The sequence below is a fragment of the Oncorhynchus gorbuscha genome, linkage group LG01 (genome assembly GCF_021184085.1).
Source record: "Oncorhynchus gorbuscha isolate QuinsamMale2020 ecotype Even-year linkage group LG01, OgorEven_v1.0, whole genome shotgun sequence".
NCBI lineage: Eukaryota > Metazoa > Chordata > Actinopteri > Salmoniformes > Salmonidae > Oncorhynchus > Oncorhynchus gorbuscha.
Genome location: NC_060173.1, coordinates 85,339,382 through 85,367,039, shown reverse-complemented (window position 1 = coordinate 85,367,039; position 27,658 = coordinate 85,339,382). Strand labels below are relative to the sequence as shown.

Genomic DNA, 27,658 nt, shown 5'->3' with positions numbered 1-27,658 from the left:
GAGCTCAATTTCAAATCTCATAACAAAGGGTCTGATTACTTATGTAAACAAGGTGTTTCTGTTTTTAATCTTTAATACATTTGCACAAATTTCTGTAAACCTGTTTTAGCGTTTGTCATTATGGGGTATTGTGTGTAGATTGATGAGGGACATTTTTTATTTAATCCATTTTTGAACAAGGATGTAAGGTCACAAAATGTGGGGCCTGAATACTTTCTGAATGCACTGTAGGTATAAATGTATTTTTGTTATGTCACACTTGTGAGTATTTTTAGAGGTTTATAAATATGTGATTTGGAGTGCCTAGTTACATGCACGGACAGTTTTGTGTTGTTCTCTGTTAGAGAGATGCTGACACAGGCTGACACCTTGGATCAAAGGTCCCAGAATATTTTTTGATGTGTGAATCATGAGGTTACCAAGGTGTCCCACCCTGTCTGTTCTTTCTGTCCCTCTTTGTTTTTCCTCCTCGCTAGAATATAATAAACTCTTCTTCAAATCTCTAACCGCTAATTGGCTGTTCACTGGGCCTGATGAGATAATCTCATTGGTTGGAGTCCTCACATCCCCCTCCTCCATTCTGTTGTCCACATACAGGGCCTTCATAAATTAATAATACCCCTTGACTTATTCCACATTATGTTGTATTACAGCCTGAATTTTTGCAAATTAAAAACTGAAATATCTCATTTACATTCAGTACCAGTCAAAATATTGGACACAGCTACTCATTCAAGTTTTTTAAAACTATTTTCTACATTGTAGAATAATAGTGAAAACATCACAACTATGAACTAACACATATGGAATCATGTAGTAAAAAAGTGTTAAACAAAAATATATTTTAGATTTTAGATTCTTCACCCTTTGCCGTGATAACAGCTTTGCACACTCTTGTTATTCTCTCAACCAGCTTCATGGGGTAGTCACTTGGAATGCTTTTCCAACAGTCTTGGAGTTCCCAAATATGCTGAGCACTTGTTGGCTGCTTTTTATTCACTCTGCGGTCCAACTCATCCTAAACCATCTCAATTGGGTTGAGGTCAGGTGATTGTGGAGGCCAGGTCATTTGATGCAGAACTCCATCCCTCTCCTTCTTGGTCAAATAGTCCTTACACAGCCTGGAGGTGTGTTGGGTCATTGTGCTGTTGAAAAACAAATGATAGTCCCAATAAGTGCAAACCAGATGGGTTGGCGTATCACTGCAGAATGCTGTGGTAGACATTGTTACGTTCCCCAGTTTCTGTGTTGTAGTTTGTGTAATTGAGTGTGTATCAGGAGATAGCTTCCTGAAATCCCCCAGCAGCTGATTGGTCGACTCCACGATTAATTGGAGAGCTGACCCCGCCCCCTCATCAAGAGGGCAATTGGCTATTGGCCGTTCTTTTGCACCAGGCGTGTGTAGCAACATGCTGGTTAAGTGTGCCTTGAATTGTAAATAAATTACAGACAGTGTTACCAGCAAAACACCCCCACACCATCACACCTCCTCCTCCATGCTTCACGGTGGGAACCACACATTTGGAGATCATCCGTTCACCTACTCTGCATCTCACAAAGACACAGCGGTTGGAACCAAAAATCTCACATTTGAACTCATCAGACCAAAGGACAGATTTCCACCAGTCTAATGTTCATTGCTCGTGTGTCTTGGCCCAAGCAAGTCTCTTCTTCTTATTAGTGTTTTAGTAGTGTTTTTTTTGCAGCAATTCGACCATGAAGGCCTGATTCACACAGTCTCCTCTGAACAGTTGATGTTGAGATGTGTCTGTTACTTGAACTCTGTGAAGCATTTATTTGGGCTGTAATTTCTGAGGCTGGTAACTCTAATGAACTTATCCTCTGTAGCAGAGGTAACTCTGGGTCTTCCATTCATATGGCGGTCCTCATGAGAGCCAGTTTCATCATAGCGCTTGAGGGTTTTTGCGACTGCACTTGAAGAAACTTTAAAAGTTCTTGAAATGTTCCACATTGACTGACCTTCATGTCTTAAAGTAATGATGGACTGTCATTTCCCTTTGCTTATATTAGCTGTTCTTGCCATAATATAGATTTGGTCTTTTATCAAATAGTGCTATCTTCTGTATACCACCCCTACCTTGACACAACGCAACTTATTGGCTCAAATGCATTAAGAAGGAAAGAAATTCCACAAATTAAGTTTTAACAAGGTCCACCTGTTAATTGAAATGCTTTCTACATGATTACATATGTGTTATTTCATAGATTTGATAGTTATTGTACAATGTAGAAAATAGTAAAAAACGAAGAAAAAGCCTTGAATGAGTAGGTTTGTCCAATCTTTTGACTGGTACTGTAAGTATTCACACCCCTTTGCTTTGACACTCCAAATTGAGCTCAGGTGCATCCAATTTCTACAACTTGATTGGAGTCCTGTTGCCAATTAAAACATTTTGGGACATGATATAGAAAGAAACACCTGTCTATACAGTATAAGATCCCACAGTTGACAATTCAGAATGTCAGAGCAGAAACTATACCATAAAGTCCAAGGAACCATCCGTAGATCTCCAAGATAGAATTGTGATGAGGCATATATCTGTGGAAGGGTATAAAACTACTTCTAGTGTGTTGAATATTTCCAAGAGCACAGTTTCTATCATTGGGAAATTGAAAAAATATGTAACTACCCAGACTCTGCCTAGAGCTGAACGTTCGACCAAACTGAGCAACCGGGCAAGAAGAACCTTGGTCAGGTCGGTGAGAACCCAATGACCACTCTGACAGAACTACAGAGTTCCTTGGCTGAGATAGGAGAACATGCCAGAAGGACAAAAGTCTCTACAGCACTTCACCAATCTGGGCTTTATGGGAGAGTGGCAAGACTGAAGCCCTTCCTGAGAAAAAGGCACATGGTTGCACTCCTGGAGTTTGCAAAAAGGCACATGAAAGACAGATTATTAGGCAAAAGAATCTGTGGTCTGATGCGACAAAAATGTAACTCTTTGGCCTGAATGCAAAGTGCTATGTCTGGAGAAAGCAGACACAGCTCCTCATCCGTCTAACAACATCCCTACTGTGAAGCATGGTGATGTCAGCTTCATGCTATTGGGTGCTTTTCAGCAGCAGGGACGGGGAAACTGGTAAGGATAGAAGGAAACAATAAATGTAGCCAAATACTTGCAAATCCTTGATGAGAACCTGTTCAGAGTACAAATGAGCTTTGAGGGGGGCGAAGGTGTACATTCCAACAGGACAATGACCCCAAGCATACAGCCCAAACTGTATGGCTTCAGAAAAAGAATGTGAAAGTCCTTGTTTAGATTTGAATCCAATTGAAAATCTGTGGAAAGACTTGAAGATTGCTGTTCACCGTCGCTCCCAATCTAACTTAACAAGGAGGAATGGGAGAGAATCCCCAAATCCAGATGTGCAAAGCTGATACAGTAATACCCAAGATGACTCAAAGCTGCAATCACAGCCAAAGGTGCTTCTACAATGTATTGACTCATTTGTGAATACTTATGTAAATGCAATATTTATGTCTTTCATTTTCAATACATTTGCAAAAAATTCTAGCAACATCCTTTCACTTTGTTTTTATAGGGTATTGTGTGTAGATTAGACAGGTGAGAAAAAAAATATTGAATTCATTTTGAATTCCGGCTGTAACACAACAACATTTGGAATAAGTCAAGGGGTATGAATACTCTCTGAAGGCACTGTATACTAATTCCAAACAATGCGCTGGACCATGAACAAAAGGACTAAGGGAGGGACACATTTACCCCACGGGAAGAATTTAGAAGCACGGCCCCTCTCTCCTCCATCTTTCTTTTTCTCCAACCCTCTCATATTTAAAATTTAAAAATATATATATATAAAGAACAGAACTGCCACTTTTCTCTCTCTCTCATTTGTTTTGCACTGACCAGAGGTAACTGACATCTACCTCTGACTCTGTAGGAGGAGTTGGTGAACCGTTGGTGCAGGGTCAGATATTTATTTAGCTTGAGCCTAGATCTGTTGTTAGCCGCAACTTCTAATTGGAGCTCTGTAGGAAATTTGAATGCCATAATCATGAATCGCCCTGGCTCCTCTTTAGTACAAAGTGGGAATCTCAATCTGTGTAAAACTGCATCCCCTCCTTGTCTCATTCCCTTCATCTGCACTAAACTGAAAACTTGGGAAAGTGCTGCTAAGGAGAGGGCCACTGTGTAGAACCGCTTGCTGTGATTTCCTCTTTTCTTGGAAATGTTTGGAGTGAGTTCCTGCTGCATGCCCCACCTAAACTGGCTGCAGAGTATACTGCTCTGGCCACAACCCCCTCACTGTTCCCATTTATCATGACAACCCCCTACGTTCCTACTACAGTCCTGCCCCTGCCCCCCACACACGGCGGAATGTAACCTCTGTGACCTCCCGTGTACTGGAGAGAGGAGCCCTCCCCATCTAGATACTGTGCAAGTCACCACTTGGAAATCTCCCTGTTGGGGATTTTTATTTATTTATTTAACTAGGGAAGTCAGTTAAGAACAAATTCTTATTTACAATGACGGCCTACCCCGGCAAACCCAGACGACGCTGGGCCAATTGTGCGTCGCCCTATGGGATTCCCAATCACAGCCAGATGTGATTCAACCTGGATTTGAACCAGGGACTGTAGTGTCACCCCTTGCATTGAGATGCAGTGCCTTAGACACCTGCGTTGGAGTCATCATTACGCATACACACACCCCCACAAACTGTTCTCAGTAGAGTCAGACCAGATGTTTTTAGGCGTTGGTGAAATCAGGTCATCACTTCCACAACAGATACAGACCCGCTCCTGAGTTTTGTGGTTTAGTTAACTGAGAGGATCCTTCTGGAATCCCCCTTAACCTGTTGGATGTGCAAGGGAGAGTAGGGTATGAAAGGGAGAGTTGGACTGCTGTGGGCTCTACTATGGGTAGAGGCTAAGTGGTGTTGGACTGGGTGCTTCTCAAAGCTGGTGTTGGAGAGCGTTCAGCTGTAAAGTCTAATCTCCTTACCATTTGCATGTTTCTCTGGCTATTCAAAAGATACAATACATGGCCGAAAGTATGTGGACACCTCTTCAAATGAGAGGATTAAGCAACTTCAGCCACACCCATTGCTGACAGGTGTATAAACTCGAGCACACAGCCATGCGATCTCCATAGACAAACATTGGCAGTAGAATGGCCTTACTGAAAAGCTCAGTGACATTCAGTGTAGCACCATCATAGGATGCCACCTTTCCAACAAGTCAGTTTGTCAAATTTCTGCCCTGCTAGAGCTGCCCCGGTCAACTGTAAGTACTGTTATTGTAAAGTTGAAACATCTCAGAGCAACAACGGCTCAGCCGCGAAGTGGTAGGCCACAGAATCTCACAGAACTGTGCTGAAGCGTGTAAAAATTGTACTCGGTTACTGAGTTCCAAACTGCCTCTGGAAGCAAAGTCAGCACGAGAACTGCTCGTCGGTAGCTCCATGAAATGGGTTTCCATGGTCGAGCAGCCGCATACAATAAAATCACCATGCGCAATGCCAAGCATCGGCTGGAGTAGTGTAAAGCTCGCCGCCATTGAACTCTGGAGCAGTGAAAACGTGCTCTCTGGAGTGATGATTCATGCTTCACCATCTGGCAGTCCGACAGACGAATCTGGGTTTGGGGGATGGCAGGAGAACACTACCTGCACCAATGCATAGTGCCAACTGTAAAGTTTGGTGGATGAACAATGGTCTGGGGTTGTTTGTCATGGTTCTTGCAAGGCCCCTTAGTTCCAGTGAAGAACTGGAACGCTACAGCATACAATGACATTCTAGATGATTCTTGGCTTCCAACTTTGTGGCAACCGTTTGGGGAAGGCCCTGTTTCAGCATGACAATGTCCCCAGGCACAAAGAGAGGGAATGGTTTGTCGGGATCGGTGTGGAAGAACTTGACTGGCCTGCACAGAGCCCTGACCTCAACCCCATCGAACACCTTTGGGGTGAATTGGAATGCCGACTGCAAGCCAGGCCTAATCACCCAACATCAGTGCCCGACCTCACTAATGCTCTTGTGGCTGAATGGAAGCAAGCATCGAAGAAATGTTCCAACATCTAGTGGCAAGCCTTCCCACAAGAGTGGAGGCTGCTACAGCAGCAAAGTGGGGACCATCTCCATATTAATGGCCATGATTTTGGAATAAGATGTTTGATGAGGTGTCCATATACTTCTGGTCATGTAGTGTATGTTAAAGGCCTTATATTACATTACATTTACATTTAAGTCATTTAGCAGACGCTCTTATCCAGAGCGACTTACAAATTGGTGCATTCACCTTATGACATCCAGTGGGACAGTCACTTAACAATAGTGCATCTAAAACTTAGGGGGGTGGGGTGAGAGGGATTACTTAACCTATCCTAGGTATTCCTTAAAGAGGTGGGGTTTCAGGTGTCTCCGGAAGGTGGTGATTGACTCCGCTGTCCTGGCGTCGTGAGGGAGTTTGTTCCACCATTGGGGGGCCAGGGCAGCGAACAGTTTTGACTGGGCTGAGCGGGAGCTGTACTTCCTCAGTGGTAGGGAGGCGAGCAGGCCAGAGGTGGATGAACGCAGTGCCCTTGTTTGGGTGTAGGGCCTGATCAGAGCCTGGAGGTACTGAGGTGCCGTTCCCCTCACAGCTCCGTAGGCAAGCACCATGGTCTTGTAGCGGATGCGAGCTTCAACTGGAAGCCAGTAGAGAGAACGGAGGAGCGGGGTGACGTGAGAGAACTTGGGAAGGTTGAACACCAGACGGGCTGCGGCGTTCTGGATGAGTTGAAGGGGTTTAATGGCACAGGCAGGGAGCCCAGCCAGCAGCGAGTTGCAGTAATCCAGACGGGAGATGACAAGTGCCTGGATTAGGACCTGCGCCGCTTCCTGTGTGAGGCAGGGTCGTACTCTGCGGATGTTGTAGAGCATGAACCTACAGGAACGGGCCACCGCCTTGATGTTAGTTGAGAACGACAGGGTGTTGTCCAGGATCACGCCAAGGTTCTTGGCACTCTGGGAGGAGGACACAATGGAGTTGTCAACCGTGATGGCGAGATCATGGAACGGGCAGTCCTTCCCCGGGAGGAAGAGCAGCTCCGTCTTGCCGAGGTTCAGCTTGAGGTGGTGATCCGTCATCCACACTGATATGTCTGCCAGACATGCAGAGATGCGATTCGCCACCTGGTCATCAGAAGGGGGAAAGGAGAAGATTAATTGTGTGTCGTCTGCATAGCAATGATAAGAGAGACCATGTGAGGTTATGACAGAGCCAAGTGACTTGGTGTATAGCGAGAATAGGAGAGGGCCAAGAACAGAGCCCTGGGGACACCAGTGGTGAGAGCGCGTGGTGAGGAGACAGATTCTCGCCACGCCACCTGGTAGGAGCGACCTGTCAGGTAGGACGCAACCAAGCGTGGGCCGCGCCGGAGATGCCCAACTCGGAGAGGGTGGAGAGGAGGATCTGATGGTTCACAGTATCGAAGGCAGCCGATAGATCTAGAAGGATGAGAGCAGAGGAGAGAGAGTTAGCTTTAGCAGTGCGGAGCGCCTCCGTGATACAGAGGAGAGCAGTCTCAGTTGAATGACTAGTCTTGAAACCTGACTGATTTGGATCAAGAAGGTCATTCAGAGAGAGATAGCGGGAGAGCTGGCCAAGGACGGCACGTTCAAGAGTTTTGGAGAGAAAAGAAAGAAGGGATACTGGTCTGTAATTGTTGACATCGGAGGGATCGAGTGTAGGTTTTTTCAGAAGGGGTGCAACTCTCGCTCTCTTGAAGACGGAAGGGACGTAGCCAACGGTCAGGGATGAGTTGATGAGCGAGGTGAGGTAAGGGAGAAGGTCTCCGGAAATGGTCTGGAGAAGAGAGGAGGGGATAGGGTCAAGCGGGCAGGTTGTTGGGCGGCCGGCCGTCACAAGACGCGAGATTTCATCTGGAGAGAGGGGAGAAAGAGGTCAGAGCACAGGGTAGGGCAGTGTGAGCAGAACCAGCGGTGTCGTTTGACTTAGCAAACGAGGATCGGATGTCGTCGACCTTCTTTTCAAAATGGTTGACGAAGTCATCTGCAGAGAGGGAGGAGGGGGGAGGGGGCGGAGGATTCAAGAGGGAGGAGAAGGTGGCAAAGAGCTTCCTAGGGTTAGAGGCAGATGCTTGGAATTTAGCGTGGTAGAAAGTGGCTTTAGCAGCAGAGACAGAGGAGGAAAATGTAGAGAGGAGGGAGTGAAAGGATGCCAGGTCCGCAGGGAGGCGAGTTTTCCTCCATTTCCGCTCGGCTGCCCGGAGCCCTGTTCTGTGAGCTCGCAATGAGTCATCGAGCCACGGAGCGGGAGGGGAGGACCGAGCCGGCCTGGAGGATAGGGGACATAGAGAGTCAAGGGATGCAGAGAGGGAGGAGAGGAGGGTTGAGGAGGCAGAATCAGGAGATAGGTGGGAGAAGGTTTGAGCGGAGGGAAGAGATGATAGGATGGAAGAGGAGAGAGTAGCGGGGGAGAGAGAGCGAAGGTTGGGACGGCGCGATACCATCCGAGTAGGGGCAGTGTGGGAGGTGTTGGATGAGAGCGAGAGGGAAAAGGATACAAGGCAGTGGTCGGAGACTTGGAGGGGAGTTGCAATGAGGTTAGTGGAAGAACAGCATCTAGTAAAGATGAGGTCGAGCGTATTGCCTGCCTTGTGAGTAGGGGGAAGGTGAGAGGGTGAGGTCAAAAGAGGAGAGGAGTGGAAAGAAGGAGGCAGAGAGGAAAGAGTCAAAGGTAGACGAGGGGAGGTTAAAGTCGCCCAGAACTGTGAGAGGTGAGCCGTCCTCAGGAAAGGAGCTTATCAAGGCATCAAGCTCATTGATGAACTCTCCGAGGGAACCTGGAGGGCGATAAATGATAAGGATGTTAAGCTTGAAAGGGCTAGTAACTGTGACAGCATGGAATTCAAAGGAGGCGATAGACAGATGGGTAAGGGGAGAAAGAGAGAATGACCACTTGGGAGAGATGAGGATCCCGGTGCCACCACCCCGCTGACCAGACGCTCTCGGGGTGTGCGAGAACACGTGGGAGGACGAAGAGAGAGCAGTAGGAGTAGCAGTGTTGTCTGTGGTGATCCATGTTTCCGTCAGTGCCAAGAAGTCGAGGGACTGGAGGGAGGCATAGGCTGAGATGAACACTGCCTTGTTGACCGCAGATTGGCAGTTCCAGAGGCTACCGGAGACCTGGAACTCCACGTGGGTCGTGCGCGCTGGGACCACCAGAGTAGGGTGGCCGCGGCCACGCGGTGAGGAGCGTTTGTATGGTCTGTGCAGAGAGGAGAGAACAGGGATAAACAGACACATAGTTGACAGGCTACAGAAGAGGCTACGCTAATGCAAAGGAGATTGGAATGACAAGTGGACTACACGTCTCGAATGTTCAGAAAGTTAAGCTACGTAGCAAGAATCTTATTGACTAAAAATGATTCAAATGATACAGTACTGCTGAAGTAGGCCAGCTGGCAGTGGGTGCGTTGTTGACACTACACTAATCAAGTCGTTCCGTTGAGTGTAATAGTTTCTGCAGTGTTGCTATTCGGGGGCTAGCAGGCTAGCTAGCAGTGTTGTTTACGTTACGTTGCGTTAAAAGAACGACAATAGATGGCTAGCGAACCTAGAAAATCGCTCTAGACTACACAATTATCTTTGATACAAAGACGGCTATGTAGCTAGCTACGATCAAACAAATCAAACCGTTGTACTGTAATGAAATGAAGTGAAAATGTGATACTACCTGTGAGTGCGACCGGGTAGTTGAGTTCTATACAGAAGACGTTGGCTAGCGTTGGCTAGCTGTTGGCTAGCTAGCAGAGTCACCTACGTTAAGGACGACAAATAGCTGGCTAGCTAACCTCGGTAAATTAAGATAATCACTCTAAGACTACACACTCTAAACCTAAACAACACAATTATCTTGGATACGATGATACGAAGACAGCAAAGACAGCTATGTAGCTAGCTAACACTAAACTAATCAAGTCGTTCAGTTGAGTGTGATAGTTTCTCCAGTGCAGCTAATCAGTGGACGTTAGCTAGCTGGCTAGTGAAGACTACGTTAGGACGGCGAAATACGATAATTACGCAATTATCTTTGATACAAAGACGGCTATGTAGCTAGCTGAGAAGAATTTGCTAAGATAAGACAAATCAACCCGTTGTGATATAATGAAATATAATGAAAAAAATATAATGAAAAAGTTATACTACCCGTTGGAGCGACGTGCAGATGCGACCACTCGCTCCAACCGGAACCGGAAGCACACACTTCCTTTAGATATTTAAAATGTGACACCTACTTCTCTATCCAATGGACTGTGTTAACTTTATATTGTCATAATATAACATTAAATATTGTTTTGATTATTGTATTATTAAATAACCGCTTCCCGTCTATTTTCTCCCTCATTTTCTCACACCTTGTCTGTGTGTGTATCAGTCTGTGTGTGTGCGGGGGTGCAGGTGACGGTTCGGGAGAAGAGGCGTTTCGCCATGCTCTTCCAGTCGGTGGTGCTCGAGTGCCAGTACCATACGCCTTCCTCTCAGACCCCTGTGGTGCAATGGTGGTACAAATCCTACTGCCGCGACCGCACACGAGACTCCTTCACTTTTCCTGAAAGCTTTGGGGTCCAGGGGCCCGAGTTGGGTGCCGCAGCCCACCTGGAGTGCTCCGACAGCAGCCGCACCGTCCGCATCGTAGCGTCCGGCCAGGGATCCTCCATGACGCTGGCTGAGCACTACAAGGGCCGAGACATCGCAATCATCAACAGTACTGTGGAGATTGGTTAATGAGTAGATTTGTGTTGTGATTGGAAGTTGTGTGCGGAGGTGTTTTGTAGTTTTATGAGCTTCAATGACTAGAAAGGTTGTGCTTGTGGAAATGTTGTCAGGGAAGACATACGACATGTGCAGACACGTTATAATGCTGTTTACTGTATGTCAGTGCTTCAGTGTTATAGGCGGTGGTCTTGTCCGTCATAGCCTGTCTATTATCCCAGTCTACTGTTTATGATCCATCTCCCAACAGGAAACATGGCTGCTTGTGCTCTGCTTTTCCTGCTCCTGAAATAGTCGTTCACTGTCTCTGCTTCACAATAGGCCAGGCTACACACACACACACACACACACACACACACACACACACACACACACACACACACACACACACACACACACACACACACACACACACACACACACACACACACACACACACACACACACACACACACACATTGTTAACGACACTGACCCCTGTTCACAATGGATTGGTCTTCTTCACACACTGCACTCTCTTATCTCTTATCCTAGTCACAATAAACCACCCCCATTGAGTTTCTTATCCAGTTTCTTATCCAAATGACCCACCTTTTTCTGCCTTTCAATAGAGAGCACCCACCTACTTTTGTGTCTCTTTTTTAACAAAACACCCTCCTGTTGTCATAATTCTTATATAGAAAGCTGTTGGATGTATGAATGAGTCAAATGGAATGTATCTTTGAGGTTTGTTCAGTGTATTGTTTGACCAATGCCGGGTGTACACTACATGACTTTCAAAATCTTAACATCACTGAGCCTCTTCACATTAAACAACCAACTTTCCTGTAGATTTGTAGGTTTGGCACAGATGGGGTGTCACATACAACAATATTCTTCACTTGGTCTTGAGGATTCTCAATACCACCAATTTGTCTCTCGAAAACAATGAAGCAATGATGTGATTAGATTGTTAACGTAGCTACTGTAGAACGAGCTGTGGTTCAAAACAACCTCAAACGTTTTCGGTCAGACATTCACGATTGCCATACAGAGTTGAAATATCTAGCCAACATTTTGAATTAAGTAACATTGCCTGTGAGCTTTAGAGGTGTAACGATTTGACACTTTGGCTGTGGTTAAAGGCAAGTACCAACACACATTATGTGTGATGCGAAACAACGTCATCATTTCACTGGCTTCTTTTCTGCCGAGCTCTCATTGGCTATTGCTGATCACTTAAAAGTTGTCGTTGCACATCTCACACTACAAGAGCATTGCAGATTTTGTGCTGATGAAATCAAACATGTTTGAAAATATCTGGACGTCTGGGACTGCTCAAAGATGGGATCGGTAGCCCTGAGATTGCGTCTCTGACCCGCTCACATTAAACGAGTGCCATTGACTGCCGCACGCCCTGAGTAGGCAACGACATGGGGATTTTGTCTCCGACTTCAAAAACTTGGGACAGCTAAATCGGGGCCAAAATCATGAAGTGTACACCTGGCTTAGCAGTATATCATTTTGTTACTGTGTGCAGTTGTTGATTATTTGTTAAGTGTGTTTCATATGTATCATTTTTTTTAGGTTTTATAGGTTCCTAGTTTTTTCATAGGATATACTGACCATGCTCTCATATCATTTGACCTCTCACCTATGACCCTTGTCCTGACCTCTGTCTCTGTGTCCTGTCCCTGTCCAGAGGCGGACCTGCGGATCGGGAAGCTGCAGTGGGGCGACAGCGGAGTGTACTTCTGTAAGATCGTCATCGCCGACGACCTGGAGGGGAAGAACGAGGGCCAGGTGGAGGTACTGGTGCTGGGTGAGTGACCACAGGAAGGGAACCCTCCACACACAGGAAGTAAACATTAAACACAGGATTTCAACAACCTCAACATCAAAGAGGAAGTTTTAGAGCAGAAATGAACAGGAATCTGAACATTCTGTTGGGGCTTTCTTATTTCGAGGTCCTCTCTTGTTTAAAAGGATTTGGGAGTTAAGGAAGTAGGAAACAAGTATAATCTTATGTATTGTCTTGTGTCTCACCTTCTGAACCTTACCACAGCAGTAAAACCAATGCACACCCTAAAACCAATGGATTTGTGCCGTTGCACCAGTCTCATATGCTGATTGTGGTGTGTGCGTTCACTTTTGTGTGTGTGTCAGTGTGTAGGGTAAGTGTATTTGTTTGTTTGGTATGGTTCATAATGGAGTGCTTAATATAAACATCCTTGCTCTAGAGGGCGTCTGCATTCCAAAGTGTACTTACAAGTGCTGCCATGACGACGGGCAGAATGGCGTGCGCTGCCCTACACACGGTTCTGATCCTCTCTGAGAGGACCCATTGTTTGGCTGAGCTTACCCTTGTAGACCAGATGACATAACCCTGACATAGCCATACATAAACCCTTATAACCGCAGATATAGGCCAGGTAGACTTTTGTGCCACAGCATTGAACATAGACTACATAATAGAGAGTTTACAACATATATTACAGAGAGTAGTTCTAGGTTATTATTGTGAGCTATGTAATCCAATTCTTAAGCTGTTGCCATGGCAACATTCCCTTATTTGGGGAGGATGAGACTAAAGCGTGTTAAGGGTCAGTGATGTAGATGTAAAAGGAGAGAGAGAAAGAGAGCGTTATGTTGTGACACAGGAGAGGAGCTGACTTTGGCCTTGTAATTCCTTCAGAGTTAGTCGTCTCCCTGTGTTTTCATAATTTTCCATAGGTTTGCAACTGGCTTAATCTCATCAACAGGAAACGATGCCCCTCCGTCTCAGTATACAGTTGAAGTTGGAAGTTTACATACACCTTAGCCAAATACATTTAACCAGAAGGGGACTAGGGTTCCAATTTTGGAACACCCCCCCCCCCCACGTTCAGCTGGAAGGTGGTGCATGGAACGCAAAAATATTCCTAAAAATATTTAACCTCCACACATTAACAAGTCCAATGGCTCAAATGAAAGATAAACACCTTGTTTATCTACCCAGCAAGTCAGATTTCTAAAATGTTTTACGGCGAAAACATAGCACATATTTATGTCAAACCACCACCGAAGACACAGCTAATGTGCATAGCCAAGTTGAAAAAAATATGCAATCAACAAACGCAGGATTAAAAGAAAAATAATGCACTAACCTTTTGAAATCTTCATCAGATGACAGTAATATAACATGTTACACAGTACATTTATGTTTTTTTCAATAATATGCTATATATATCCATAAATCTCTGTTTACAATGCTGCATCGTTCAAAAAATGCTACTCAAATGTCCTGAGAAATGACGATAGCTCCGGCAGAAAACGTCAGCTAACAAGGAATACACATCATAAACTTTGACTAAATATGCATGTTCTACATATATATAGTTAGATACACTTCTTCTGAATGCAATCGCTGTGTTACATTTATTTTTAAGTTTCGTTCACTAGGCTATACTATGAGTCGGCGCTCAAAAAGTAGCATTATGGCTCCTCTATCTTGGAGTCCACAAAAACCCAAATTTACCACATAAATATTCCCTTACCTTTGCTGTTCTTCCATCAGAAGACCTGGAAGGAATTATACTTACCAAAAACAGCGTTTAGTTTTGCAGTCTGTGTCTTTCGGTTCTCAAACACGACACATTTTGGTTGAAATGTAGCCAAAAGTCAAGTGGATGCGCACCAAAACGTCAAACTTACATATTATATGTCGACTAAACTTATCAAACTAAGTTCATAATCAAGCTTTAACATGTTATAAAGGTGTACAGCAATCGGGAGGATGAACAGAAACGCATGCATTGTATAATCGATCTTGGAAAAAAGACAGGACCGGGGCAGAGCGTGCATAAAAGTGACCTGTTTTTTCGCGTGACCGAAAGGTTTCGGCCCGCCAAAACTCTCGTGAATGCGTGATTCTCACAATGAGAAGCCCCATTGAAAGCTGAGATTGTGCTGAAGACAGAGAGACTGTTCCCAGACTTGTAAGTGCTTGGGAAGGGTGGGGGCGATGACGTCAAAGTTGGGCCAACTTTTCTGATGACAAGAGAGAGTTTGGGAGAATGACTGCCCTGAGAGTTCTGCTTTACATACAGACATAATTTAAACGGTTTTGGAAGCTTTAGAGTGTTTTCTATTCAATAATATTTTTTATTTGCATATATTAGCAACTTTTGACAAAAAAAAATTATGTTTACTATGGGCACGCAATTACTCCAGCGGGGGCAGTAGACAGCCCTATCCCAATTAAACTCAGTTTTTCACAATTCCTGACATTTAATCCCAGTAATAATTCCCTGTTTTAGGTCAGTTAGGATCACTACTTTATTTTAAGAATGTGAAATGTCAGAATAATAGTAGAGAGAATGATTTATTTCAGCTTTTATTTATTTCATCTCATTCCCAGTGGGTCAGAAGTTTACATACACTCAATTAGTATTTGGTAGCATTGCCTTTAAATTGTTTAACTTGGGTCAAACATTTGGTGTAGCCTTCCACAAGCTTCCCACAATAAATTGGGTGAATTTTGGCCCATTCCTCCTGACAGAGCTGGTGTAACTTAGTCAGGTTTGTAGGCCTCCTTGCTCGCACACACTTTTTCAGTTCTGCCCACACATTTTCATTGAGGTCAGGGCTTTGTGATGGCCACTTCAATACCTTGACTTTGTTGTCCTTAAGCCATTTTCCACAACTTTGGAAGTATGCTTGGGGTCGTTGTCCATTTAGAAGACCCATTTGCGACCAAGCTTTAACTTTCTGACTGATATCTTGAGATGTTGCTTCAATATATCTACATAATTTTCCAACCTCATGATGCCATCTATTTTGTGAAGTGCACCAATCCCTCCTGCAGCAAAGCACCCCCACAACATGATGCTGCCACCCCCATGCTTCACGGTTGAGATGGTGTTCTTCGGCTTGCAAGCCTCCCCTTTTTCCTCTAAACATAACGATGGTCATTAAGGCCAAACAGTTCTATTTTTGTTTCATCAGACCAAAGCACATTTCTCAAAAAAGTACGATCTTCGTCCCCATGTGCAGTTGCAAACCGTAGTCTGGCATTTTTATGGTGGTTTTGGAGCAGTGGCTTCTTCCTTGCTGAGCGGCCTTTCAGATTATGTCGGTATAGGACTCGTTTTACTGTGGATATAGATACTTTTGTACCTGTTTCCTCCAGCATCTTCAAGGTCCTTTGCTGTTGTTCTGGAATTGATTTGCACTTCGCACCAAAGTACGTTCATCTCTAGGAGACAGAACGCCTCTCCGTCCTGAGCGGTATGACGGCTGCGTGGTCCCATGGTGTTTATACTTGTGTACTATTGTTTGTACAGGTGAACGTGGTACCTTCAGGCATTTGGAAATTGCTCCCAAGGATGAACCAGACTTGTGGAGGTCTACACATTTTTTTCTGATGTCTTAGCTGATTTATTTTGATTTTCCCATGATGTCAAGCAAAGAGGAACTGAGTTTAAAGGTAGGCCTTGAAATACATCCACAGGTACACCTCCAATTGACTCAAATGATGTCAATTGCCCTATTAGAAGCTTCTAAAGCTATGACATAATTTTCTGGAATTTTCCAAGCTGTTTAAAGGCACAGTCAACTTAATGTATGTAAACCTCTGACCCACTGGAATTGTGATACAGTGAATTATAAGTGAAATAATCTGTCTGTAAACAAGTGTTGGAAAAATTACTTGTGTCATGCACAAAGTAGATGTCCTAACAAGTTTGTTAACAAGAAATTTGTGGAGTGGTTGAAAAACTAGTTTTAATTACTCCAACCTAAGTGTATGTAAACTTCTGACTTCAACTGTATGTAGCCCATATATCTGATGCTGTCTGGAACAAAAGAATGACATGTTGCCGCCGTATCATTTGATTGATTGATGCCAGCAAGCATTTGGCTTCCCTTGATATTTTTTTATTATTATTATTAGCCAATCAGCGTTGAGCTGAGCTCAACTGTGGATTGTCCTGGCGCAGCAAAACGCCTCCCAAGGGAGGCCAGTTTGGATTTGCCTTCCCACCAATCAAATCTCATCTTTGCCAAAACGTCATCATTGTTGGTAAAAACTTGTCTATTCCTGATTTGCTTGGGTTGATGTCCTGCAGTAGTGAGCTTGCTAAACCGCCCCTTTCCTCAGCCATGCATGGAGAGGAGGATCTGGACTTGTGGTTTTAACTTAATCTTATGTACAGGCTAAATTATTATGATGGCGATTCTGATGTAAACATAAATTAATATATTGTGCCACTGTCATGTATTGTCATGTCTTGTCCCTGTGCTTTCTCTTCTCTTCGTTTCCCCCTGCTGGTCGTATTAGGTTACTTTCTCTCTCTCTATCTCTCTCTCTCGTTCCGTTCCTGCCCCCAGCTGTTCCTCATTCTCCTAACGACCTCGTTTACTCTCTCACACCTGTTCCCTCTTTTGCCCTCTGATTAAGTCTCTATTTCTCTCTCTGTTTCTGCTTCTGTCCTTGTCGGATTCTTGTTTGCTTTGCCCTTGTTCCGTCCTGTTGTAATCTGCCTCTTCATCAGATACTGCGTGTGAGCAGGTGTCTCTATCCTCTACGGCCGCGCCTACCCGAAGGGACCTGCAGTCTGTTGCTGCTAGCCCTGCAATTCTCCTCAACTACTAGAAGGGGGACTCTCCTGTTAAGCTAGAGGATTTATGTTTTCCCTGTTTGGACATCTCCTGTAAAGATTGAGGATTTATGTTTTCCCTGTTTGGACATTAAAAGACTCTGTGTCTGTTATATCGCTTTTGGGTCCTCACTCACCTGCATAACAGCCACTGGCCTTTGAGGCTGCTGCCTACATACAGACTTGAAATCATTGGCCACTTGAATAAATGGATCACCTGTCACTTTAATAATGCCACTTTAATAACATTTACATATCTTGCATTACTCATCTCATATGTATATACTGTATTTTATACCATCTATTGCATCTTGCCAATGCCGCTCGGTCATTGCTCATCCATTTATTTATATGTATATGTTCTTAATCCATTCCTTTACTTAGATTTGTGTGTATTAGGTAGTTGTGGATTTGTTCGATTATATGTTAGATATTAATTGATAGATATTGCTACTCTGTCGGAACGAGAAGCACAAGCATTTCGCTACACTCGCAATAACATCTGCGAACTATGTGTATGTGACCAATAAAAATCAGATTTGATTTGATTGAAGTTCAATATGTAGGCTAGTATAGGCTCACATTAACTAGCTAGCTAACTTAGCTGGTTCATTGTTGCCCATGCGAGGAAGTTAGGTTAGCAAGCATTTTAGCTAGGTAGCCTATGAAAACAAAAACTAAAAGTGTACTGTATGACAGAGCCATGGACCATTTTGCCAATATGAACGAGAGGAGGATGGCATTGGCATTCAACTAGTCTACAAGTAGGATGAGTCAACTTTTAAAAAATTATTGCACACACACACACACAAATAAGTACCATGGACAGCCACATGATATTTAGCAACATTAAGTTTGTTTTCAGTGTATTAAACTAAGCATGTATAGCCTTGTTGATATGATGTTTAAGTTAAATGGTGCTGGAATAGTGGAGGCAGTGCTCCTGTTGTCTCTGTGCTGACTTGCGGTGGTTCTGTGGTTCTAAATCAGTAGTTGTTTAGTAAACTGTCAAACGTGAACTTGTTTGACCACGCTGCAGGCCATATACTGTAGCTGTTTGTAACATGCAATATTTGCTTTGTGGGATTGGCCGGACAGATGTTGCTCTCTGGTTTTGTGATGAAACAAACGTATGTGTAGTTGAATTTAATCCGCCACTGTGTGATTGTTTTCTTTTAGTTACAACATAGGTTGTAATATGGCTCTTTTACTGGCTTGGCTTCCTCAGTGATTTAACCTACACACCGCTACTGCTCTCACTGCTTTTTATTTTCCCCCCTTGGAGGGCCTCATCTTCCTCTACTCCTTATTACCCCTGTCTTCTTATCATTGTTCCCTCCCCTCTGAGGCACATCGTTTCTCCCCTCTTTCAGGTTTCTGAGCTCAGCTGGGTTTATACGACTCAGTGCCAGAGCAGGTTGGTAGGATCTGTGTGTGTGTGTGTGTGTGTGTGTTTGTGTGCGTGTTTTGTTTATCAGAGGAGAGGAGTGTGCTTATCTCCATGACTACTGCCAACTGGAGCCTGTTTGGCTGTGGGAGTTCAGTCTACCCTGACAGCTAGCAGACCTGTTGAATCAAATAACCCTTAGACACTATTTTAGGGATTGATATGTAGAGACACACGCACATGCACACACACTTAATGAGAGTAAACCAGGTATTTTAGCAACCCTGTTGAACTGATCTAGAGGGTTAAAACACAGAGATTAGAATTAGCTTATTTTGGCGTTTGGGTGAGGCCACGGCACTATTATTTTTCTCTGTATCTCCATTGCCCTTCATCCTTCTCTCATTCTGTCTCTATCTCCATTAACTTTTACCTCCCTTCCTCTGTCTCTCTCACGTTTAGCAAAGACAAAGCCACCATTGTTACCATGGCGATAGTGTTGTCTGACCCTCTTTCCCTGATGAGCTCTAATAGTTAATTGGTGACCCAGAATGCTTCAGAAGTGTCTGTCCCCTAACAGCCCCTCCCCCACATACACACACACACCCCTCCTACCCCCTCCACTCTGACCTTACCTCAACGTCCCGTAGAGCATTTTATTGGGTACAGGACCTGTTGACAGGGCTGAATATACCTCTGAGTTCAGTTATGGGTTATGTTGTAAATCTCTCACACTGATTACAGATCTTTTAGCTTGCCTTGTAGTATCATGTGACGTGTGGAGCATGTTGGATGTGTATTTGTATGTGTTGCGGGTTTGTACAGTAACATCACAGAAATATAGCACCCTGCTAAATTTAGGTTCAGTGTGAGATGAGAGTTTGATCCTTGATCTCAGAACTTGTGGCCTTTAAGACTGTGTGTGGAGATCAATAACCCTAAAGAAGACGCTGCGTGCCGAAATGTTGGTTAGGTGCACCCATTGAATTGTTTGGAGCATATTTAGAGTGTGCGACTTTCTTTCTATTTATACAGTTTACCCTCTGTTAGCCAGCACCTCAACAAAAAAATGTTGGGTTTGCATCAGCTCATGGTTTTTACTACATAAAAAAAATCATTAAGCGACACACTTGGAACTTTGTTTTCACCCCCCATTAACATGTTCTCTCAAATCCATTTTTAATAATGGGAAATGATTTATGATGATTATCACTTTGGCTTCAGCATCAGGTGTTAACGAATTGTACTGTTTTCCCCTGGTGTCTGTCGATTAATCTCTGCCAGTCTCAATGCATGATCCTCAGTCAATAACTCCATCTGATTGGCTGATTTGCCTCACCTTTGACCTCTGCCCTCTGCTACTTCCTGTCTGCTGCGCCTCACCTCTGGTCTCCCTCTCTCTGCAGGTAGGACAGGTGTGCTGGACGATCTCCTGCCAGAGTTTGATGTGGAGATTATACCAGGTACGGCTGCTTGCTTCCTCATTCGCTGGCCACGGTCTGTCACTGTCTGTCTGTCTTTCTGTTAGTCTGTGTGTGATTATGCCAAAAATGGCTGCTTTTTCACCTCACCTGTCCCTTCCTTACCTGTTCCCCTCAGTGACATCCCCTGCTCTGGCTCTGCTTACCTGTCATCACAACCCCCCCATGCTGCTCTCTCACTGTCAATCATCTTCTGGGAATTGCTTTAACAACTGCAGAGGAAAGAACCAATGTGGCCTCCTCATCTTATATTCTGCCTCTGCGCAGTCTTGAATTAACTCACTCTCACTAGCTAGGTTTCTGTCCAATTTGCGACATATTTTCATGCGAATCTTTAAAAATCTGCATGAAACAATATTTCTTTATTTATAAAGCCCTTTTTACATCAGCAGATGTCACAAAGTGCTTATACAGAATCTCAGCCTAAAACCCCAAACAGCAAGCAATGCAGATGCAAAAGCACGGTGGCTTGGAAAAACTCCCTAGAAAGACTTGAGCCTAAGAAGAAACCTAGAGAGGAACCAGGCTCTGAGGGGTGGCCAGTCCTCTTCTGGCTGTGCCGGGTGGAGATTATAACAGTACATGGCTATTAAGGCCAGATCATTCTTCAGGACGTTCAAACATTCATAGATGACCAGCAGAACCAAATAATAATCACAGTTATTGTAGAGGGTGCAACAGGTCAATGCAATACCTATGGACTAAATGTCAGTTGGCTTTTCATAGTCGAGCATTCAGAGGTCGAGAGGTCGATCGAGAGAGAGCAGGCAGGTCCAAACAGCAGGCAGGTTTGAGACAAGGTGGCACGTCAGGGTTCCATAGCCGCAGGCAGAACAGTTGAAACTGGAGCAGCAGCACGACCAGGTGGACTGAGGCATGGTCCTAGGGCTTAGGTCCTCCGGGAGGGGAGGGAGAGAGAGAGAGATGTGTTTCCATCAAACATACTTAAATTCCCATGTTACAAAACCTGTTGCATCTGGTCATGGCACGTGCGCTATAGCCAACATCCCGCAGTCATAGTAGCTACCTACATTATGTGATTATTATTGATAAGAACAACATGATTTTATTTGTCAAACTACAGCCAAGCATCGATCATCATGTCACCAGAATAAGACCCTCAATATTTATTGGAAAGGAGCATCAAGCTCATCATGTGCACTATCACCAGCCTGTGAAGTTAATCGTAACTTATTTCATCTGTAGCCTAATAAACTGCATGGTTTCCCAAGTTGTAGTGGAGGACCACACAACATATCTTGTGACTCCATGTTACTTCAATACAGTTGAAGTCGGAAGTTTTCATACACTTAGGTTGGAGTCATTAAAACTAATTTTTCAACCACTCCACAAATTTCTTGTTAACAAACTATAGTTTTGGCAAGTCGGTTAGGACATCTACTTTGTGCATGACACATGTAATTTTTCCAAAACTTGTTTACAGACAGATTATTTGACTTATAATTCACTGTATCACAATTCCAGTGGGTCAGAAGTTTACATACACTAAGTTGACTGTGCCTTTAAACAGCTTGGAAAATTCCAGAAAATTATGTCATGGCTTTAGAAGCTTCTGATAGGCTAATTGACATCATTTGAGTCAATTGGAGGTGTACCTGTGGATGTATTTCAAGGCCTACCTTCAAACTCAGTGCCTCTTTGCTTGACATCATGGGAAAATCAAAAGAAATCAGCCAAGACTACAGAAAAAAAACTGCTATTATTCTGACATTTCACATTCTTAAAATAAAGTGGACATGAAATGTTTACTAGGATTAAATGTCAGGAAGTGTGAAAAACTGACTTCAAATGTATATGATTATTATATCAATATTTGCGCATAAAGGCGTTTCCACTGCCATTGCTCGCAATAATTAATTTTACCGACACAAAAAGATCCCACCATTTCGAGCAAACAAATTATCTGTCGGCATTTATAAAATGGAAGCCTTCCTGTCCCAATCATATTCTTACTACAGTACTAAATGCATGGAGTGTATTTAATACCTCGCCTCAATGGAACAGAATTATTCACAAGACCCCCCCTCCCCTGTCTCTGAAGAGGTCCACTTGGGATGTGTTTTTTCACAAGGGGCTCACTGAAGTATTGACATTTTCATTTCTGCTTACGCCCTGACGAATTCATCATTAGTGTTGAGAGCCTTGTCGAGCAGCCAGCAAGCTCTGCCTCTCTACACCCAGAGTGTTGGGGGGTTAATATGACCTTTTCATGTCAATGGTTATTATAGACAGAGATGCAGAAGATGTAACTTGAGTGAGTCACATGTTGTTACTAACTCAAGCAAATCTACTGTTTGTGGGATCTGTAGTCTTATTCATCTCTGTGTTTGTGTTCCAGAGTGGACGTTTGTGGGATCTGTAGTCCTGGGCAGTATCTTGTTCCTTTTGTTGATGGGGATCTGCTGGTGTCAGTGCTGCCCTCACTCATGCTGCTGCTACCTCCGCTGCTGCTGCTGCCCCGACACCTGCTGCTGCCCACGTCACCGTGAGTAACACACACACGCGCACAAACACATAACTACAAACACACACAGTCTTATATTCACTTGATACCTTTTAAAAAGTTTAGGATTTTAATATTATTTGTCATTGTTTTCCAGTCTATGAGGCAGGGAAGATGGCAAAGAGTGGCCAGCCCCCCCAGATTGCTGTGTACCCCCCCTACTATATCCCTGGGGTCCCCACCATGGTCCCCTTGGCCCCTCCGTCCCTCGCGGACCCGAAGATGCTCTCCTTCCCCTCAGTGGAGAAGAACCTAGCTGGGGGTGAGTGACCCGAGCCACACCTGCGCTCGTCCTTTCAGTCTGCAGGACCTGGACAAGCCATTCTGCATTGTGGGAAATGTAGTTTTGCATGATATATCACAGTAACATGAACTACCATTTGTAGAGGGTCACACGACTTAACTAACCCTCTTCTTATGTCACTCTTCATTTTCTGTCTCTAAACTGGGTGGAGTTGTCTATGACCAGACGTGTGTGTGTGGGTGACTGGGTGTGTGTGCATGGGTGCATTCATACGCTCATGTGGGGGTGTGTGTGCGTGTGTGTTTTTATGTGTTTTTGTTTGTGTAATTGGATTTTTACTGTGCCCATAGTGGCTTTTATCCTTGATATAAGTGTGTGTGGGTGTGTGTGCGTCTGTGTCTACAGTACGCAGTGGCTATCGTCTCCAGCCCAGTCACAGTCAGAACTCTATGAAGGTTCTGTACTACGTGGAGAAGGAGCTGGGACAGTTTCCCTCTGCCAAGATGGCTCCTCCACAATGTAAGCCTGTATAGAGTCAGTAGTTTCTCTATAATCGCCACACGTACATGTCTGTGTATTTGTCTCGGTCTGTGTTTAATGTGTGTGTTTGTATGTAAGTGTCTTGGTTAGTGCTTGTGTAAAGGTTTGTGTCTTCTTCATCAGAAACCCTCCGTTACATTCTCCATTAACTATTGATTTTGCCATTAATAACAAACTAACCCTAAATACACTGAATGTCATTAATTCCATCTACTGAGAGAATCCATTTGTGTTGAATCAGTCAAATGTTGTTTGGTAACCATTTTAAGGACTACTTATAAACTGCTTATAAACCATTATTAAAAGATTTATCATCCATTTGTAAACTTATCAACATTAGTAAGTACAGCACATTGTTTGGACGATGTTATCTGTATTATCATAATGTTTATAAGAAGGTTTTTAAGTAGATAATCAAATAGTAATACCATCAGTATACACAGACCATTGGGGTGGGATGATGTCAATCAAACACATTTGACCATGGATGGTGATTTGACTCTAGATGAAAGACATCAGTGCTCTGTATTGATTGGACTGTTGCATTTTAATCTGATACCATTAGATGGCATGGTTCTCTATTTCACATGAAAGTTCATTTCCATACCAGTAATGTAAGAAGTTTTAGTAATTGTTTATAAACACACATTTATTTATGAATTGCCGTGGAAAGCATCTTGTCATTGGAAATTCCAATAAGGCGTAGGAAGACAGCTCTTTTTGGCTGGTGTGTTCCATTAAACGCATACCCATTCTATGTATTCTGTTTCTATGGGTGGCATGTTGTAATTTCATAATTGGCTCAGATTCTTTCTATAATGTCTCTCCCAAGATGTAAACTAAGAGCAACATACCGTGAGAGCCATCAGCAAAAGCATTTGCTTTGAAAATTGGCAGTCTGTATTTACACTATGGCTATCAGATGTTAATTGCATTAGTTTTGGTGAAATTTGATGATGTGTCTGTGACTCGATTAGGAGTCTTGATGCATAGTGATGATGGTGGTGTACTGTCGATGCCGTAGATTAGTTCAGATTCAAAATACTATTGTAAAAGCTTTTCTTGAAATCAGTAAAAGTCTCTATAGTGATGTGTTGTCCCAGCAGCCAGTAGCCTATCAGAGCTCAGCTCTCTGCATGAGGGAGGGGACACGGATTTCCGGCAAACCTATCGGACAGTCCAGATGAACGCTCTCCCGCCCATCGCCGACCTAGATGACCAATCAGAACTCATGGCAGCTCCCATGCACAACAGTCGTCGACCCAGGCATTACCGTGGGAACGACACGGATGACGAACAAAACAGCAGGTACCACTGAGTGTGACTGTAACTCTATGACTGTGTGAGGACTGTCTCTACAGTACTCAAGATACATTGTGTGTGTGTGAGAGAAAGAGAAGAGGATGTTGTTTATGTATTGTATATTGTATTCCTGATTATCTTGTATTTAGTGTAGGACTAAAAATGTTGTTAGCACTGTGCATCTGTAATGTACTCTGATCCCCTGTCTTCCCTGTGTTTCAGGTGGAACCCTCGCTCTGTGCACCTGGAGAGGAAGACATTGGGCACCAGGGGGCGTACCGGCTCTCTGGATGAGTTGGAGGAGTTTTCTATGTCCTACGGCCCCCGTGTCTGGAGGGGCGAGCCCCGAGACCAGGACACGGACTACGACCTGGCGCTACGGGTGCGAGAGCACTACCCTCCCTACTGGGACCACAGACCCCCTCGCTGTTTTCATGGAGACCGGGACAACAACAGGCATCCCCGCCGCAGCCCCCCTCCCTCGCCGCAGAAGAAGAGGAGGGACACGTGGGATGGCGATCCCGATCGCCCCCACCAGCACACCCATGGGGAGAGGGGTTACGATTACGCTTTTCTCAATGACCTATTGGAGCATAAGGCGAGGGGGAGGGCAGGGGAGAGGGGCGATAGAGGAAAGGGGCGGGCTGACGAGGATAGTGACAGTCCTTCCAAGGCCAGTTCGAAGGGCAAGGGCAGTGATGGTTTCTACAGACAGTCGTCTAGCAACCGGCCCGAGGATGAGGACTCTTTACCTCCGTACTCAGAGCAGAAGGTGGAAAGGTATCAAAAGATCAACCCAACCGCTGAACGTAGCCGCACGGTCGAACCGCCCTCAGAACGGTACCGGTCCACTGACCCGTCCATGCAACCGTTCTCCTACACCCGTCCCCCTAAAGGATTAGCACACACCGTACAGGGGTACCGAGAGGATAGGGACAAGAACCGAAATATGGTGAGTTACCTGTAGGAGGATCAAGTTGAAGAACCCCTCCCTCTCAGGTTGTCACAGATAGAAGAGCTCAGACGTAGCAAGCCTAGCAACTCTAACAGTCTGTATACCCATCCCAGTGTCTTAGTATTACACCAACTGGCCATGGTTAGCGTCTTTATTTTATATCAGTGGGTGTTGTACATAATTTTCTTTAAAGTATTTCATGTTGATTGATTGTTATGTGAAAAAAAGAGTCAAAGCACTATTTTGATGTCATTTTGATCTATTTTGTAAATAATGTAATGTTTAATGCTTTATTTTAGAGGAAAAAGGTCCAATCTTAATGCCAACAAGAATGCATGTTACTGTATGTGATTGTATCGTTCTTGTGGAACTCAGACATTACTAACAAACCATGACCTGCATGATTGGTGTGGATCCCCTCACTGACCAGGCCTAACTAATCGAGCATGAGCAACATGATTGCAGGGTATCTAACGTGTGGCTCTTGGTGTATTTCTTTAACAGACCCCTGCTCTGAGCAGAGAGTCTCTCGTAGTTTGATACACCAGAGAGAACCCAAGCCCGTGCCTGTACAGCACTGCACTGCCAATATTGAGAATCACACGTCACTCACTTAAAATATCATGCATCCCTTAAAATGTCATGCATCAGCTTGGTAGAGACTAACTGCACATCAGGCATCAACCACATGGAGAGAGGCGTACCCAATAGAAGGCTTCTTTGCACAGAAGGAGTGGAAGGCACCTTGCAGGGGTCATGAAAAGACAATGGAATGTGCATTGTTTATGCATGAATTGAGGAACATTTGGAAAATATTATTGCATGTGTGTTTAGCGTGCACGCATATATATCATTTGAATGGGTATGTATGGGTGCAGCGTGTGTGTATGTGCACCGTTTGCCCATGTTCAGGTTAATCTGTCATCTCAAACCAAGCATTCTACAGAGCAGTCCCCCTCTCTCACCTACACAACATGGTTACAGTTCCCATAAAGTTACCCTGACAACAATGATGCAATTAGGGGTATTTGTATGTATCGATGGGTATTATTAGGTGTGGGGGAGAGTTGGGACAAGGGGTTAGAAAAAAGGTAGGTAAAGAAGTAATCAAAGAAACTTAATAGGATCATTATGTGTGTAAAAGTGCTGGATTGTTTCAGAAATTATCTATATTCACCAATTGGTCATTATAATTATACCTCCAATACCCCATGCCAAAAATGCTATCACACTATAGGAAACACAAAATAGGTGTCAATTGGGCCTATAAAATGGCAACTCAGGTTCACCTGTCTTCATTGTGTGTGTGTGTCTCATATACTGTACCTACTGAGCTTGAATTTGCAACTGATTTGCAACTGAACTGTAATGCTATTCTGTATTAGCCTACAGTATTGAACTGTGGTTTGAAACTGCCATTCAGCCAGAGCAGACGTTTGTATTCCACTTGTTTGACATTGATGATTTTGATAAACACCTGTTGCATATCTTAGATTGTGCCATTGTGTGGGATTATTACATCATGTTATGTGTGTGTACATTGGATATGGAGTGTGTGTATCTTATCGCTTATCTATGTTAACTGCTTAATACACACACAGCGCTTGCTAACAACTTTCTTCACACACACACACAAGCACAACAGATTCACAACTCTTAACACCCTTCTCTGACAATGACCATTCATTTTCACACATGCACAGGTGAAACAACGAACAATTTATACCATCTCTCTTATTCCCCAAGACACATACTGTATCTGTGGCTGAAATACAGTGAGCTCCAAAAGTATTGGGAGAGTGACATCTTTCTTTGTTTTTCGCTCTGTACTTCAGCAATTTG

The 27,658-nt window shown here is 44.1% G+C and overlaps 1 protein-coding gene across 5 annotated transcripts in view; it reads left to right on the top strand.

Moving 5' to 3' along the window:
• The window catches only part of LOC124044160 (immunoglobulin-like domain-containing receptor 2), a 32,704-nt gene extending 5,396 nt beyond the window's left edge, over nt 1–27,308 (top strand). The window contains exons 2-9 of one of the 5 annotated variants that reach the window (XM_046363670.1): nt 10,429–10,758; nt 12,448–12,567; nt 20,177–20,233; nt 22,611–22,757; nt 22,873–23,037; nt 23,425–23,538; nt 24,666–24,867; nt 25,084–27,308. In XM_046363670.1, the coding sequence (XP_046219626.1) occupies nt 10,429–10,758; nt 12,448–12,567; nt 20,177–20,233; nt 22,611–22,757; nt 22,873–23,037; nt 23,425–23,538; nt 24,666–24,867; nt 25,084–25,828 (1,880 nt within the window). In that variant the 3' untranslated portion in view covers nt 25,829–27,308. Of the gene's footprint in view, nt 1–10,428; nt 10,759–12,447; nt 12,568–20,176; nt 20,234–22,610; nt 22,758–22,872; nt 23,038–23,424; nt 23,539–24,662; nt 24,868–25,083 lie in introns of all 5 variants that reach the window. The other 4 variants (XM_046363662.1, XM_046363692.1, XM_046363676.1 and 1 more) reach the window with 4 other exon arrangements.
• The last annotated feature ends 350 nt before the right edge of the window (nt 27,309–27,658 follow it).